The sequence below is a fragment of the Lutzomyia longipalpis genome, chromosome 4 (genome assembly GCF_024334085.1).
Source record: "Lutzomyia longipalpis isolate SR_M1_2022 chromosome 4, ASM2433408v1".
Classification (NCBI taxonomy): Eukaryota; Metazoa; Arthropoda; class Insecta; order Diptera; family Psychodidae; genus Lutzomyia; species Lutzomyia longipalpis.
Window position 1 is genome coordinate 19,969,744 of NC_074710.1, and position 14,306 is coordinate 19,984,049.

Sequence of the window (14,306 nt, forward strand, 5' to 3'; positions counted from 1 at the left end):
CTTTAATTAATCTTCGAAAAGCATTTTTTGATATTTTGGCAGTTTTAGCGGGATAAACCGGGCCAAGCACAAAGTGAGGTTATGTGAATTTAGGAACCTACAGGGTGGTGAATTTATTTGACACACAGAAAGCAAAGAAAATTATTTATTCTCACATAAAAATGGAAATTGAAATGGAAATTAAGCAAGAAATAAAGGAAGAAATAGATGATGAACTGCCCGAGAAGGAGAATAACTTCCTGGAATGTTCTGTCGTGAAGGAGGAGTACTGTGTTGTCAAAGAGGAACCACCTGAAGAGGACATTCCGGATGAGTATGCCTCTGAATGTTCTTCCAATTTCTCTGAAAATCCTTTTCATACTCGTATCATCATCTTGTAGATTACCCCCGGAAGAGCTTCCTAGCCAGGGCTGTGAGAGCATGAGTAGACAACACCATGCAGCTCCACAGGAAGTGGTTCAATTTGTCATTGAGGAAATCCAAGAGAAACCTTATCAGTGTCCCACTTGTCAGGCATCCTTCTTCACAGACACCATCCTCAAGGGGCACATGGTGGAACATCATTCAACAGACTCCACCTTCAACTGCCCCGAATGTGCAAAGACATTTGCGAACAAGGAGAGTCTCCTTTCACATGTGGCATCACACCTTAGGGATCAAATGCTTCCTGATCTTCCATGCAAGTACTGCGGGAAGATCTTCAAGAGTCCCGGACGTTTGGAAAGTCACGTGAAGAGTCACGAAAATCAACTTCGTCGTGCCAAGAGGGAGCATGTTTGTCCCATCTGTAGGGCTGGTTTTGTGAATGACACCGAATTGGAAGCTCACAAGGAGGCAGCACACAGTGCGGAGGAAGCTGGCCAGAATGCAAAGAATCCCATGAATGCGACGAATATTGCAAAGGAGCGGCATCAGCGGGGAAAGGTAAGTGTAGCATTGATCACAAAAGAAGCTTGTCAGGTTATCATGGGGACTATGGGGATGATCTGGTGAATCTGACCTGAAGAAAACGAAGGCTTTAGAAAGCCAATAAGGAACAGTTTAGAACAGAATTGAACGATTCAAGCTGATTTATTTGAAAACTCTATTTTTTATGTTCAGTCTTAAACAGGCTTCAAGTAATCAGGTTTACCTATAGCCTGTTGAGCCTCAGAACCATCAAATCTGGGATAACACAGACCAAGAAAGAGTCCTCTTTCAATGGGCTCTAAACCGTGAATCCTTTCTTTGAATTGAATTTCAGAACTCCTATATTTTGAGCAGGTTAACCTGATGTAGCCTGTTGCAACAGATTAGCTCCTAAGCTGCTCATTGCTAAATGTTCTGAAATTTAAGACTTTAATCAGAGCTAATGAATAAGCTTCAATAATTATCCACTTAACATGAGTTTTTGTTCAGCTTTTACTCATAAAAAAAAAAACTAAAACTAAATACTAAACAAATGTCTATGTCTGATGTGCCTGTTGTATGAAGTATACTTCCTAAAATGCCTCAGAAAGCTTTTCAAACTGATCTAACAATATGAGATGAGAACCCAAATGAAGAAATTCTGTTTTGAATTTAAGTTTTTACTGTGGAGTCAAATGTACCTGCTTAGCAGCTCAGGCGTTTTACGTCTGATCAAACGGTTCGAACTGATAATAGACTATTTTACTGACGATTACTCATGTGTATAGTCTTCTGCGAATATGCCAGCAAAACTTCTTTATTATGCCTTTTTATCGACTTATCGCCTTTAAAGTTAATCGTCCCAGCTTAGCAGATCAGGCGTTATACGTCTGATCAAACTCAGAGTAGACCTTTACGACTGCTCATACTCAGTTTTACTCCTTTACAAATATGCGAACAAGATCCCTTCTTTCGTCTTTTAATCGTCTTATCGCCTTTGAAGTTAATCGTGCCTGAGTAGCAGCTCAGGCGTAGTACGTCTGATCAAACTCAGAGCAAACTTTATTACAGAAGTCTGTTCAAGTCTATTATTTTTCCTGGCTGAAACCGCTGAAACATTCCCCAAGAAAAGCTCTAAAAGTAATTTTTCAAACCCAAAATTCATTTGAGAAGATCGAAAGGACTTTAACTCAGATCAGACAAACTTCAGAACTCATAACTACGAAAAGTTCTGAACTCCAATTTCCATTTCTTCCCCGTTAGGCTCTTCCTTTTGAGAAAAAGGAGATGGTTGTTAACATTTACAATGAGACAAAAGAGAAGAACCCGGAATTCGGTGTAACAGATCTAATTCAGATCACAGCTGAAACATCGGGTATTGGGAAGAGATCAATTTGGAAGATTATAAATAACTACAGGAGGAACAAGACAATTGTTGCGCCGGAAACAACCAAGAAGAGGCATTGCTTTTCACTTAAGGTTCGAATGAATAACTTCACAAAGAGCGCCATTAGGAGGCGTGTGAATGGGTTGTACCTCAAGAGGACTGCCCCTGGTCTCCAGAAGGCCTTTGAGGTGGTCAACAACGACAAGAACCTTCCGGATGTAAAGAGATCAACATTCTACAATCTCTTGCTTGGGATGAATTTTACTTTTGTCAAGTGCAAAGGGAAGAATACGCTGAGGGAGAAGGAGGAGATTATCAAGTGGCGCAGTCACTACCTCCGAAGCATCCGGAAGTACCGTGAAGAAGGACGAATGATCTACTTTTTGGATGAAACACCTTTGGAGGTGAATATTAGTAAGAAAATGAAGCGTTTCCTCATTATGCATGTTGCCTCCGTGGAGGGGTTTGTTGAAGGAGCCCTCCATTGGTTTGAAACCGATAAGAAGTTGGGAGAAGAAGAAATGACTGGAGATGCCTTCTTGGAGTACTTCCGGAAGATTCTTCCACATCTCCGTGGCAATTCTGTGATTGTAATGGATGATGCTTCGTATCATTCGGTTAAATCGGAAAATAATGTCGTTGATTGGATTGATGATGTTGCCGAGAAGAGTGGTCAGACCATTCTTCGTTTACCTCCCTATCATGGAGATCTCAATCCCATTGAATACGCCTGGCCAGCTTGCATGGCCTACATGCAGGAGAAGCTTCCCGCATCCCCCGCCAATGTTGCTGATCTCCTCCAAGAGGCTACAACATCCCTCATAACGCAGCAAGACTGGAAGGATTATGCCCTAAAGGCTGAAGAGGAGGAAGCAAGATGTACTCAAGTTGATGAGATTGCCAATTCAATGCTCAACGACGTAGAAATGACTTCCGAGGATGAATATGATCCATCATCATCAGGCAATAGCTCCAAATCTTAAGATTAAGAATCCCAAAAATCCCTCTTTGTATTATTTATTTAGTACCATTAAATCAATTTTCATGTAAAATGGCTTTTTTTTTAAGAAATTGAAGAAAAATCCGGAAAAATTCAAAATTATTCAGAGTGGTGAATAAAAATTCTCTGGTGGTGAATATAATTGAAGTTTGATCAGGAAGCGATCTCTCTGCTGATCCTCTCTGCTTTTATCTGCTCTTGAGGAGGGAGTAAAATGACACCCACGCAGGAAATAAAGATTGAAATTAAAGAAGAAAATGAGGATGAAGTTGAAAGCAGTGATGGAAGTTTTCTGGAGACAACATTGATCAAAGAAGAATACTCTGTGTGCAATGAAGATCCATCCGGAAGTTGCTTTGAAGATCAGTAAGGATTTTTTGGTTAATTTTCAATGATTCTGATGCACTAATTCTCATCTTTTCCGTGTTATTTGGCAGATCTGAAGGATTTGGAGCATCTCAAGGATCTCAGCTAGCTGTGAAATGTGAAATTGAGCAACCTCCGGAAAGTAGTAGCCACCAAATCCCCAAAGACAGAACAACAACAAGACCCAAATGTCGCCTTTGCAAGGAAATCTTCTTCCGGGAAACTCAACTGAAGGAACACATTGCTTCCGTTCATGCAAAAGAGGAGATTTTTGAGATTGCAAAGCGCCAATTGGAGATGATTAATAAAATAACAATCCCAACACATTCAAGGGTCCTGCTGCAACAGAATCTCCTGAATTTGAGAATAATTAAACTAAAACTTCCTCTTCTAATCCAGGTTCAATACTTAAGGAGGCGTAAGGCGGTAATGAGTAACTACAGGGAGAACTTGAGGAAGTACCCAAAGCTCAACGTAACAAACATCATTAGGGTCACGGCCAGGTGTACGGGAACACCAGCTAGTACAATATGGAAAATGCTGAGGGATGAAAAGGCTGAAATAAAGTAAACTAATAAGATAATTTTTTTATGAATAAAAAATCGAATTTTAATCAAACTAACTACCCTAAAACACAAAAGGAGGTTTTTCTCAGGATCTACTGGATGGATTTTGATGGGGTAAAAAGCAAATGAAAGAGGAATTACCCATACAGACTTTTGTGGAACAGATTTTTGAATTTCCACTCTGTAGATGAGAAAAATGTGATTTTTGTTATCGATTTTTTGACGTTTCTCCATTTTTCTCAGCCCCAGAATGAAAATTCAAAATTCTGTTCCAGCAAAATCTGCATTGGTATTTCCTTTTTCATTTCGACGTGCTCGAAGATTATGAACCATATTCCTATCTTTTAACACAGGAGTATGGTTCATAATCTTCGGGCGCGTCGATTTGCTTTTTACTCCATCAAAATCCATCTAGTAGATTCTGAGAAAAACCTACTTTTGCATTGTAAGGCAGTTCTATTGGAAAAATCGGAAAATTACAAGATGGCGTCGCACCTAAAATGGTGAAAATCGATTTTCTTACACTTCAACAAAACAACTCTAAGAAAAACTTTAAGAAAAATGGAAACATTGGAGATCCCCTTCAAACAAAAACGTCCTTTAATTGAAAAATTAGTCAATATTTATTTTTTCAAAAGAAAATTTCGAAGGCAAACACCAATTTCTACGAGAAAATCTTCTAAATTAATTCCTTTTTAATGTAAAATAATAAATTTCTGCTCATCCCCGTCCCATCTGGAGCAGCTTGAAGTTTGCATACTTTTTGAACATTCTCCTTTTTTGTTGGATGTGCTTCCCGGAAAGTGCCATAAGTGGCTGGAAATTGTGCAGTCACCCTTCTCATTTCATCAGGAAGTTTCTAAAGGATCTTAGGAAGTTTCTTTTCAACATCCTGCTGATTCTTGATTTCATTTAGGGGTCAAAATCTGTCCATGTAAAGAGACTCCTTTTGCAGTTGCTAGAAGCATTTCTATAAACTCTGTAAATGGATAGATTTGGACCCTTAAATGAAATCAAGAATCAGCAAATTGTTGAAAAGAAACTTCCTGATGAAATGAGAAGGGTGACTGCACAATTTCCAGCCACTTACGGCACTTTCCGGGAAGCACAAAGTGTTCAAATCTCAAGTTGCCCTCGTCTGGACTTCTTCTGGCCCCTGTGCTTAAGTTTTTTTTTTTCATTAACTGGTTGTAGGACTAGCAGAGCTAACAAGTGATGTATTAATTCCTTCCCTTTTTGGTTTTACTTAATCGTACTTCCGGTGATTCCTCTAAATTAGCAGCACTGCTGCGTTAATTTGCTTCAGATTTAATGGAGATCTGACCGTTAATTCCCTCTCCTTCAGTTTTTTCCGGAAGACAGGGTCTAAGTGATCCCAAAGACAGCTTCCTTTCGTGAGATTTCATGTGCTGCATGAGGCCCTGTTTGTACTTGAAGGTTCCAGGGCATACGGTACATGAGAAGGGTCGTTCAGAGCTGTGGGCAAACCTCAAGTGCTGATCCAGGGAGAGGCCAAGCTTGAAACTATTCGAGCACAGCGAACACTGAAACTTCCTCACATTGCTGTGAACTGTGAGGTGCTTCTCGTAGCGATCTTTGGAGTAGAAACCCTTCCCGCAGTCCTTGCACGTGTACTTCCTGCCCATTACTTCTGCTTCCCTCATCCTGAATAGAGAGAATGATGAAAATCAGTTTAAAAAATAACTTCCGGAAATGCCCCTAAAGCCAATCACTTTGCCAGGAATTTTGTCAGCCAATCAGAGAGCTTCCTTCTGACATATTGATTCTTCTTCTTTTTATTTTAAATGACAAGGCGGAGTTTCAGTGCAATGTTAATTTAAATTAAGCATAAAACTCACCTGCTGTGAACAACAAGATTGTGATACGTTAAATTGTACTGAGACTTGAAGACTTTCCCGCATTTTCGGCACTTGAGGGAGCCCCAACTCTTAAAATGCGTCCTAATGTGCTGCCTAGTTTGTCGTTCATTCTTAAAAGTCTCCCCGCAAACGCAACAAGGAAAAATTTCATTCGCTCCTTTTGTTGACAGCACTACTGCCAAAGATTCATCAATATTGAAGGACTCAGGATCTTCTGGATCAGCATCTGGAGGTGTTTTTGCTTCTTCCTCAACTTTAAATTGTCTGAAATTTGAAATTTTTGAAGGTATTTTAGTGAAAATCTTTCATAGAATTGAGGAAAAAAACTTACTCTTCGGGTTCTTCCTTGATTTCATTTTCATCTTTCACTTCAACAGCAGCTAAAATGTTATTTTCCTGAATTTCCTGAAGCGAATATTCACTTTTAACAATTGAATAATCCAACAAATTCTCATTTTCAGTCTTTATTTCCATTCTTTTGTGACTTTTGGGCGGTTTTTCTACGAATGGAAGTGATGCAAGTGGGAGGAATGAAATGTTAGCGTCTTTGTTGTTTATCAATCAAAATCTATATATTCACCACTTTGTTTACAACAACAACAACAAAAAATCAGCTGATATTGTTGACGTTTTTTTGCAAAGGAGTGGGGTTTTTAGACGATTTTCATCATATTCACCACTAGAGTCAAAAAAATTCACCACACTTAACTTTCCAATAGCGAATTCTCTCTCCTTTTGCTCCTTTTGCAAGAAAATGGAAAATTCAGGAGATTTTGAGGAAATCTTCGTGGATTGTTCAGTTAATGAGATTGAGGAGAGTGATGAGGATGACCAGGAAGTTACCCAAGATCCCATCGATGGGTGAGTTTTATTGAAAAATCTCTGTAAATCAGACTGAGAAAAGTTTTTTTTCAGTTTGACCGACACAGAATGCCCGGAAAGTCGTCGAGAGGACATTTCCGGGAAATCCTTTCAGTGTAGTCACTGCCCAATGGCCTTCCCTGCACACCGGAAACTAACCAAACATATGGCCTTCCATGAGATTAAGAAGAAACGCTCCAATAGTAAAACTGGTTGCTTCCCATCGCGGCTAATGGGGGAAACGTGTGAGAGTTCGTGTCGCAATAAGTGTTGGGAGAAGATTAGCGAAGAGGAGCGTCGGAAGAACTATGAGGCATTCAAGGAGTGCGAAGGGGCTCAAGAGGAGTGGGCATTCATTAATAGCCTGTGTGAGCTTGTCCCCATAAAGAGTGTTCAAGTTCGTGGGCGGAAACGTCAGGGTTCCGTGAAGTACTACCTGATGAATGGGCAGGAGGATTTGATTAAAGTCTGCGCCAAAATGTTCCTTCAGACACTGTCAATAAGTCATCAGCGCGTAAAGACAGCCATGCAGAAGCGCACAGAGACAAATGCTACGGATAAACGTGGGAAGATCAATGGCTTCCGTTCGAGATTCCTCACGGACGAGGAGAAGGCCACGAAGCAATCGGTCATTCATCATATTGGCAGCTTCCCGCGCATTAACCCAGATTTCCTGCCGCGGAATTTCAGCCAACCACCGTTGGAGGGAAGCTTGTCCGTGGCACAGATGCATCGAATGTACGAGATGAGTTTGGTGGATTCAGAAGTGAGACCAGCAACACTGCGACAGTATCGGGATTACTACAATCTCATCTTCAATATTAATGGGAAATCCTGTCTCGGGGAAAAAACATGCACGGAATGCTTCACGTACGAAATCCTCCCACCATCTGAGAGACAAGTCAAATTGGAGACATATCGTGAGCATTTCTTCCACAAAGGCACCACTGAGGTACTCCTGAGGGAAGACACCGTCACAGCAGACGCCAAACGGAATGTCTTTGCGGGCATTTTAACCTTCCAACCTCTTCTCTTTGCCCCCACGTCCACAGAAGAAATCTTCCATCTCAAACAGAAGCTAGCTGTCTTCACCTTCACAGTATTCGACCTTGTCTCCCAGGAAGCTTCCTGCTACATGTGGGATGAAACCCTGGGACGAAGGGGAGGCAATGACGTAGCAAGCGTCCTGATTAAATTTGTGCGTGAAAGGAAATTACGTGGTCAGGATGAATTTCTCTTTTGGAGCGACACCACCTTTGCCCGTGATGAGGATCACATTGTCTTTGTCATCTACTCGTGGCTCTCCAAGCACTTGGGGGTGTCAATAACGCACAGATTCCTCGAACGTGGGCACACATCAACAAATGCCGACTACATCCGCGTAGCCATGGAGAAGGTGAAGAAGGACAGGCGCATCCACATCCCAGCACAGTGGAATCTAATCATTCAGGATGCCTTCAAAAATGTCTACGAAATGAATCTGGAGGACTTCCTTGATTGTCGACTCCTCGAGGATGCCCTCCTGGGGCGGAAGGATGACGAAGGTGTGGAGATTCGTTGGAATGACGTGCGGCAAGTCACAGTATCCCACAACAGCCCTGGGATTCTCATGTACAGATACACATTCCACGATGAGGAGACATACAAAACCCTCCGTGTGGCTACAGAAGCAAGGGAGGACACTGCAGCCGGGATGGAGAGGAAACCAAGCATGAGGACGCTGCTTCTTCCCCCTGCCAGGAGGACTCTGTGGCCAATTTCGCGGGAAAAATACAAAGATCTGATGTTTCTCTGTGCAGCAAACTACATCCCAAATATTCATCATGATTTCTACAAGAATTTAGAAGTAGAGGAGAACCATCTTAAGCCCAAGAATGCTCTTGTTGATACAGATGATGAGGAGATTGTTTGAGAATAAAAATTAAGAGGAAGAGAATTTAAGGAAAAAAAAAGAAAGTTTCTTACAGTCAGGCACAGCTTTTGTATACCGAGCAAAATCGAAAGTCGTCAGATCGGGCTCAAACTTGGGATGAGCACGAATTAGGGTCCGTGGTTTAACCTTAAATTGCGAGAGAACGGTGATAGAGACAAGCGTTCAGGGGGATGCCCAACCCCGAGAAATCAGTACTTTTAGTGAGGCAGCAGGTTCTTCCGATCAAAATAAGGGATCAGTTTGCACAATTCCACTTGGAATCGAAAGTACATTTAATTAGCTCTCGGTTGATCCCTTCTCATCATCGAAATAACATTATTAATATAAAAAAAGTTAAAGTGTTTCTCGGGAATCGGTCGAGATTGAGCGAGATTCGAGAATTCCTCATATATTTTGTTCAACAAAAAGTGACTTTTCTTCACTGAAAATGAGGTTAAACCATCCCCTTGCAAGCTTTAAACAGCAAAGCTTAAATATCGACTGGAAAACGGAAAACATTCTTACGGGGCTATCACACTTAAGCTCCAAGTGCTTGAGCATCATAACCTCTATGTGAGAAAGAGAGAGACAACAATGCTGTGTTTTCTCGTTTTGTCACATGTAAAATCTTAAGCATCAAGCGCTTAGAGCTTAAGTGTGATAACTCCCTTATAAGGTCAAATCCATCCGCCATTTTGAATAACCCCCAAATTTTGTTTTGCCTATATCTCACCCCTTTGTAATAGCTAAAAATCTGAGATTTTGATATGTTGTAGGGGCCATTAAGAGCTTTCCAACAATACCTCATTTTCGAAAATCGGTCAAGCGGTTTAGCCAATATGGCCACCACAATTTTTCACTGAAAATCGACAATAACTCGAAAACGACTTGACCGATTTTGATCAACTCGGGCTCAAATCCTTTCATTTGATACCAAGATGATCAAAATTGGTCAAGCCGTTCTCGAGTTATATTGATAAAACACTTTGTGCCAATATGGCGGCATTCATTCGAATAATCGAAGCATTTTAAAAACGAAGCAGTTCTTTTGCAGTGCTTCGATTTTTTTTTCAACACTTCGAAGCATTGAAAAGTTCGATTTTTCGGTGCCCTACTCTGAACTTCCTGTTCAGACTTCAAAAGCATCAGAAACATTTTTTTTCTTATTTAAATAGCTTTTAATTAAAACTCATAAATAACAAAATTTCTCTGGGTTCATTTAGCTCTCACCATGTGCATAAAAACGTACCCAATGGTAGCCGGAAGGAGAATCCAAATGGGGATCATCACAGTGAAGATGGATAGCTCCAACAGGGGATACTCCAGTTTCAGACAAATCATAATTTGAATGGCAATCTTCAGGAGAACGGTGCAAATGTAGCTCTGATACTGAATGAGGAGCTCCTTGAGGCGTGTCAAGTTCCGCCACTTTGTCACAATCTTTATCAGCACGTAAATGAGGAGGATTGCATCGAAAATCCACAGAGGGATGAAGACCACGAACCAATTCCAATGTGTCCGTGTCTCCAGGCGCAGGCAGAGGAGGATGAGGAATACGAGGACAATGAACCACGTGAAGAGGGCCCTGTGGACGAGTGTCATGACGTCCTAGCGCGCCTTGGGAGGGCGCAGGAAATGTTCAACTTTCCTTTTCTGCTGCTTCTTATTCTAAATTTTTATTGAAGTCTTCAGAGCAACATCCCGGATCGTCTTGTTCACTGATGCTGTCAAGGAAGTTTGACCAGGAAAGAAGATCTCTTCTTAATGATTTTTAATCCTTGAATTTCCGGAAACTTTTTGTGTTTTCTTCATAAAATCTTATTCACCACTTTCACCACAATTTGACATTTTAGGTGCCTGTGACCTTAATTTAGGATTTTAGGTTCTTTATTATTGTTTACACACCTGTGGAGGGCATTGAACTCAGGATAACTCTATAAATCTTTAAGAAAATGCTTCAAAACGGAAGGAAAGGCATCCTTGATGGCCTTTATAGTCCCAAAAGATGCACAAGATACAAAACCTGAAGAATTTGGCAAGGAAATTGTGAATTTTTAACATAACCTGTAAAAAGTTTCAAAAATCTCAGGATGCCATGGCAACTCCTTGGAGGACAAACAAACCAGACCATATGCACCTATTGATTTATCACAGCTGTGAAAATCCTGCCTCTCCCTAACTTCTTGCAGTTCTCATTCCTCTCAGGAATCTAGAATACACAAAAAGATGAGTCAGAGTGACTTCTCAGGTGTTCTGGAGCGTGAACAGATGGGAACAGGGCAGAATATTACATTCCAAGTGGATGATTTGATGGATAAATTGAAACTCCTCAACTATGATCGTCTCCTGGTGCGTGAATTGAAGATTAAACCACCAAATAGGATGTACTTTGCCAAGTCCACAAATCCCGGAGAGCAATTCTTCATGTTTACATCCATCTGTGCCTGGCTAATGCGGAAGTTGGGTCATCAATTTGAGCAGCCTCAGGAATTTGATGATCCCAGTGCCACCATTGCGAGAATCATTAAAATCCTCCAGGAAATGGTAAGAAAATCTCTTTCTAGCTCTTTGTATGTTCTTAAATTGTCTGGGAGAAATACCCATAAATGTCCGGAAAAAATATCCAAAAATATCCGGAAGAAATACCCAAAAATGTCCAGAAGAAATACCCAAAAATGCTCAGAAAAAGTACCCAAAAATTCCCTGAAAAAAAAAACCCAAAAAGTCCTAAAGAAATACCCAAAAATATCCAAAAGAAATACCCAAAAATATCCGGAAGAATTACCCACAAATGTCCTGAAAAAATACCCTAAAATGTCCAGAAAAAATACCCTAAAATGTCCAGAAGAAATACCCAAAAATGTCCAGAAAAAATACCCTAAAATTTCCAGAAGAAATACCCAAAAATATCCAAAAGAAATACCCAAAAATGTCCAAAAAAAGGCCAAAAATATCTAGAAGAAATACCCAAAAATATCCAAAAGAAATACCCAAAAATATCCAAAAGAAATACCCAAAAATATCCGGAAGAATTACCCACAAATGTCCTGAAAAAATACCCTAAAATGTCCAGAAGAAATACCCAAAAATGTCCAGAAAAAATACCCTAAAATTTCCAGAAGAAATACCCAAAAATATCCAAAAGAAATACCCAAAAATGTCCAAAAAAAGGCCAAAAATATCCAGAAGAAATACCCAAAAATGTCCAGAAGAAATACCCCAAAATATCCGGAGGATTTTTTTATTTTTCAGGACATCCCAACGGATTTTCCTTCAAATAAACTAATCCAAGGAGCTGGTCCTATTTGTGTCTTTATCCTCGATTCCCTGGCCACGCAGGCTCTCAAAGTGGCCAAAGTTCACTTGAAGCGCCCCGAAACTGTCCAGGAAGAGGATACAGTGACGGAAATGATTGAAAATGATTCAGAGATAATTCTGGAGAAGGTTGAGGAGGAACAGAATGCCCTAATGGCTGCCTCTGAGGACAGCGACGAGGAGAATAATTTGCTCAATCTCAATCTCACCGGAAGTGCCACGAAGAATCGTGACGCCACAACGGCGGGATTTAATCTAAAAAATTACCGAGCAGACAGTATTGCTGCCACGGAGAATTGGCGGTGGGTTCCCGGATAAACTCTTCCGGGAATGTCCGGAAATGAATTTAAGTGATTTTCTTTTAGGCTGGAATTGGAGCGTGTAATGCCACAGCTGAAGATTGTCGTGAAGAGTGACCCGCGTGATTGGCGGGCACATCTAGAGCAGATGAAGACCTACCGGAGCACCATTGATCAGGTAAAGTGGTGCAAGAACAGAGTAGGCCGAGTAGGCTAAAGCAAATCAAAGTAGGCTAAGCAAGCCAAAGGGAATTTTGTTTTACCTTCCAGGCCTCAATGGACACAGATGCGCAACTGAAGAAGCTCCAAGCGGGCATTGGGCATGTAATGGAGAAGATTGAGAGTCGCGAGAAGCACCTAAATGCCGAACTTCAGCCCCTAATTGGGCAATACCGAAGCCATTCGGTTGAGCTGAAGCACCTCACGGCAGCCATTGAGGAGGTTGACGCGGAGAAAGCCACCAAGGAGCGTGAGCTGGCGGGGATTTTGTCTGAAATTGAGACAGTTAAGATGCAAATGGAGCAGAGGGGGACGTCAATTGCAAGCGATGGGAGCCCCTTGATTAACATCAAGAAGGCAATTGTGAAGATTCGTGAGGAGATTCTGCAGATGGATTTGAAAATTGGTGTCCTGGATCATTCCCTGACGCAGGAAATTATCAATCATAATGCCCAAATTGCTGAACTTACCCCAATGACGACGGTTTGAGCTGTCCGGAAGCGGATTTTCGAACATTTTGGAGGATCCGGAGGATTACGGGAAGTTCAGGATGCAAAAAAAGAGGAATTTCAAGATACACAGACACACTTTATTGGTGAGATCACACGTCCCAGAACAAAAAATTAATTGCACTAAAATAAAAAAAAATACTGACTTGTTTACGGAGGTTTTACTTGTCCTTGCCCTCTTGGATAACTTCCCAGTTGACCCCGTCATGCTGGAGGGGGCTCTGAATTGACGGAGACAGCCACACAAGGCGCCAACGTGTCCCGAGGACATTCTCAATGTTCCTCTCCCTGCCCATATCGTACTTCCGCACCTTCTTCTCGTGCTCCGCCACAATGGCACCCTGAAGCACGATGCGCGTGTGGTAGTACAGCAGGACACCCACAAAGAGCGCCCCTAGGAGCCCAATGACGTAGATTACGAGGTAGTATTGCTTAGTGGATGTGTCCACGAGGAGCCACGCCAGGGGGAAAACAATCTGCACAAAGGAGAACCATGTGGTGAATTCAGGGCCGTGCAGGAACCAAATGAAGTACGTGTTGTAGATGGCTGAGTAGCCGGTGGCGAGGAAGAGATGAAAGAGCAGGAGCATGAAGTACCGGTGATTCCGATGGCCAATGCAGCAGCTGGTCAGGAGGCAGTGATGATCACGTTTAATGATGCAAACATTGCATGTTTTGCAGTGCCAACTTCGTGGTGGTTGCCAGCACTCGCAGACACTGCAGAGCTTCCAATTCTTCTCTCTGGCCACATTGGGATCACTTGGGGGTTGGATAATTTGTCCCCGGATACTCGTGTCGGTCAGCATGACGGCCAACCAATTGCCAAGAATGTTGTACAGGAGGAATAGCCCAGCGAGGAAGTGCAGGCTATTGAGGAATGTCCCCCATGGGAATACCTCCGGGAGTACGATGAAGATTTCAAACCAAAATGTAATGGGAATTGCTGCTGCCAGGAAGGTTGTTGCTGCAAAATCCTGCCAGGAACGCAAAAAAGGGAATCTGGGCATTTTCACGTGATATTCTCAAACGAAAATTAGTCTTGGTCAGAGATTTTCCGGACGGCATGCGCGACAGAGGTTGAAATTCGACGAGTATTCGACGAGA

At 41.7% G+C, this 14,306-nt stretch overlaps 7 protein-coding genes across 9 annotated transcripts; 4 read left to right on the forward strand and 3 right to left on the reverse strand.

Moving 5' to 3' along the window:
* Positions 1 to 93: 93 nt before the first annotated feature.
* On the forward strand, positions 94 to 3,327 carry LOC129794695 (uncharacterized). Its single transcript, XM_055835540.1, has 3 exons — positions 94 to 313; positions 381 to 924; positions 2,152 to 3,327. The coding sequence occupies exons 1-3, from the start codon at positions 162 to 164 to the stop codon at positions 3,256 to 3,258; spliced, it is 1,803 nt and encodes a 600-aa protein (XP_055691515.1). The 5' UTR covers positions 94 to 161; the 3' UTR covers positions 3,259 to 3,327.
* Positions 3,328 to 3,402: 75 nt separating this feature from the next.
* On the forward strand, positions 3,403 to 4,250 carry LOC129794766 (uncharacterized). The gene is made up of 3 exons (XM_055835624.1): positions 3,403 to 3,641; positions 3,713 to 3,974; positions 4,041 to 4,250. Exons 1-3 carry the CDS (start codon positions 3,490 to 3,492, stop codon positions 4,209 to 4,211), a joined length of 585 nt encoding a protein of 194 aa, XP_055691599.1. The 5' UTR covers positions 3,403 to 3,489; the 3' UTR covers positions 4,212 to 4,250.
* A 557-nt stretch (positions 4,251 to 4,807) lies between these two features.
* Positions 4,808 to 6,661, reverse strand: LOC129794756 (oocyte zinc finger protein XlCOF15-like). 2 transcript variants are annotated; one of them, XR_008751075.1, is made up of 4 exons: positions 6,419 to 6,661; positions 6,067 to 6,351; positions 5,298 to 5,872; positions 4,808 to 4,966 (listed from the first exon to the last, which is right to left on the reverse strand). XR_008751075.1 is itself a non-coding variant. In XM_055835612.1 (3 exons), exons 1-3 carry the CDS (start codon positions 6,559 to 6,561, stop codon positions 5,500 to 5,502), a joined length of 801 nt encoding a protein of 266 aa, XP_055691587.1. In that variant the 5' UTR covers positions 6,562 to 6,661; the 3' UTR covers positions 4,808 to 5,499. The 2 variants fall into 2 exon arrangements, 1 of the variants encoding a protein (XP_055691587.1); XM_055835612.1 differs by having other exon boundaries at positions 4,808 to 5,872.
* A 100-nt stretch (positions 6,662 to 6,761) lies between these two features.
* On the forward strand, positions 6,762 to 8,904 carry LOC129794693 (uncharacterized). Its single transcript, XM_055835537.1, has 2 exons — positions 6,762 to 6,948; positions 7,003 to 8,904. The coding sequence occupies exons 1-2, from the start codon at positions 6,842 to 6,844 to the stop codon at positions 8,858 to 8,860; spliced, it is 1,965 nt and encodes a 654-aa protein (XP_055691512.1). The 5' UTR covers positions 6,762 to 6,841; the 3' UTR covers positions 8,861 to 8,904.
* A 1,112-nt stretch (positions 8,905 to 10,016) lies between these two features.
* Positions 10,017 to 10,462, reverse strand: LOC129794773 (transmembrane protein 60). The gene has a single exon (XM_055835630.1). It carries the CDS (start codon positions 10,460 to 10,462, stop codon positions 10,076 to 10,078), a length of 387 nt encoding a protein of 128 aa, XP_055691605.1. The 3' UTR covers positions 10,017 to 10,075.
* Positions 10,463 to 10,680: 218 nt separating this feature from the next.
* On the forward strand, positions 10,681 to 13,347 carry LOC129794714 (intraflagellar transport protein 57 homolog). Of its 2 annotated transcripts, XM_055835566.1 has the most exons (5): positions 10,799 to 10,993; positions 11,050 to 11,404; positions 12,113 to 12,477; positions 12,541 to 12,652; positions 12,745 to 13,347. In XM_055835566.1, the coding sequence occupies exons 1-5, from the start codon at positions 10,956 to 10,958 to the stop codon at positions 13,180 to 13,182; spliced, it is 1,308 nt and encodes a 435-aa protein (XP_055691541.1). In that variant the 5' UTR covers positions 10,799 to 10,955; the 3' UTR covers positions 13,183 to 13,347. The 2 variants fall into 2 exon arrangements, with proteins under 2 accessions (XP_055691542.1, XP_055691541.1); XM_055835567.1 differs by having other exon boundaries at positions 10,681 to 11,404.
* Positions 13,261 to 14,305, reverse strand: LOC129794754 (probable palmitoyltransferase ZDHHC24). Its single transcript, XM_055835610.1, has one exon. The coding sequence runs from the start codon at positions 14,207 to 14,209 to the stop codon at positions 13,364 to 13,366; it is 846 nt and encodes a 281-aa protein (XP_055691585.1). The 5' UTR covers positions 14,210 to 14,305; the 3' UTR covers positions 13,261 to 13,363.
* Between the last annotated feature and the right edge of the window lies 1 nt (position 14,306).

What these genes read in the sequence shown, in the direction of transcription:
- LOC129794756 (XM_055835612.1), bottom strand. Translation starts at nt 6,561, where the DNA reads ATGGAAATAAAGACTGAAAATGAGAATTTGTTGGATTATTCAATTGTT. An exon ending in ATCAAGGAAGAACCCGAAGA is followed by an intron (nt 6,352 to 6,418) that starts GTAAGTTTTTTT and finishes TTCAAATTTCAG; the next exon opens with ACAATTTAAAGTTGAGGAAG. An exon ending in AATCTTGTTGTTCACAGCAG is followed by an intron (nt 5,873 to 6,066) that starts GTGAGTTTTATG and finishes CTCTCTATTCAG; the next exon opens with GATGAGGGAAGCAGAAGTAA.
- LOC129794695 (XM_055835540.1), top strand. Translation starts at nt 162, where the DNA reads ATGGAAATTGAAATGGAAATTAAGCAAGAAATAAAGGAAGAAATAGAT. An exon ending in GAAGAGGACATTCCGGATGA is followed by an intron (nt 314 to 380) that starts GTATGCCTCTGA and finishes ATCATCTTGTAG; the next exon opens with ATTACCCCCGGAAGAGCTTC. An exon ending in AGCGGCATCAGCGGGGAAAG is followed by an intron (nt 925 to 2,151) that starts GTAAGTGTAGCA and finishes CTTCCCCGTTAG; the next exon opens with GCTCTTCCTTTTGAGAAAAA.
- LOC129794714 (XM_055835566.1), top strand. Translation starts at nt 10,956, where the DNA reads ATGGCAACTCCTTGGAGGACAAACAAACCAGACCATAT. An exon ending in TTAAAATCCTCCAGGAAATG is followed by an intron (nt 11,405 to 12,112) that starts GTAAGAAAATCT and finishes TTTATTTTTCAG; the next exon opens with GACATCCCAACGGATTTTCC. An exon ending in ACCGGAGCACCATTGATCAG is followed by an intron (nt 12,653 to 12,744) that starts GTAAAGTGGTGC and finishes TTTACCTTCCAG; the next exon opens with GCCTCAATGGACACAGATGC.
- LOC129794773 (XM_055835630.1), bottom strand. Translation starts at nt 10,462, where the DNA reads ATGACACTCGTCCACAGGGCCCTCTTCACGTGGTTCATTGTCCTCGTA.
- LOC129794754 (XM_055835610.1), bottom strand. Translation starts at nt 14,209, where the DNA reads ATGCCCAGATTCCCTTTTTTGCGTTCCTGGCAGGATTTTGCAGCAACA.
- LOC129794766 (XM_055835624.1), top strand. Translation starts at nt 3,490, where the DNA reads ATGACACCCACGCAGGAAATAAAGATTGAAATTAAAGAAGAAAATGAG. An exon ending in GGAAGTTGCTTTGAAGATCA is followed by an intron (nt 3,642 to 3,712) that starts GTAAGGATTTTT and finishes GTTATTTGGCAG; the next exon opens with ATCTGAAGGATTTGGAGCAT. An exon ending in CAATCCCAACACATTCAAGG is followed by an intron (nt 3,975 to 4,040) that starts GTCCTGCTGCAA and finishes CTTCTAATCCAG; the next exon opens with GTTCAATACTTAAGGAGGCG.
- LOC129794693 (XM_055835537.1), top strand. Translation starts at nt 6,842, where the DNA reads ATGGAAAATTCAGGAGATTTTGAGGAAATCTTCGTGGATTGTTCAGTT. An exon ending in ACCCAAGATCCCATCGATGG is followed by an intron (nt 6,949 to 7,002) that starts GTGAGTTTTATT and finishes GTTTTTTTTCAG; the next exon opens with TTTGACCGACACAGAATGCC.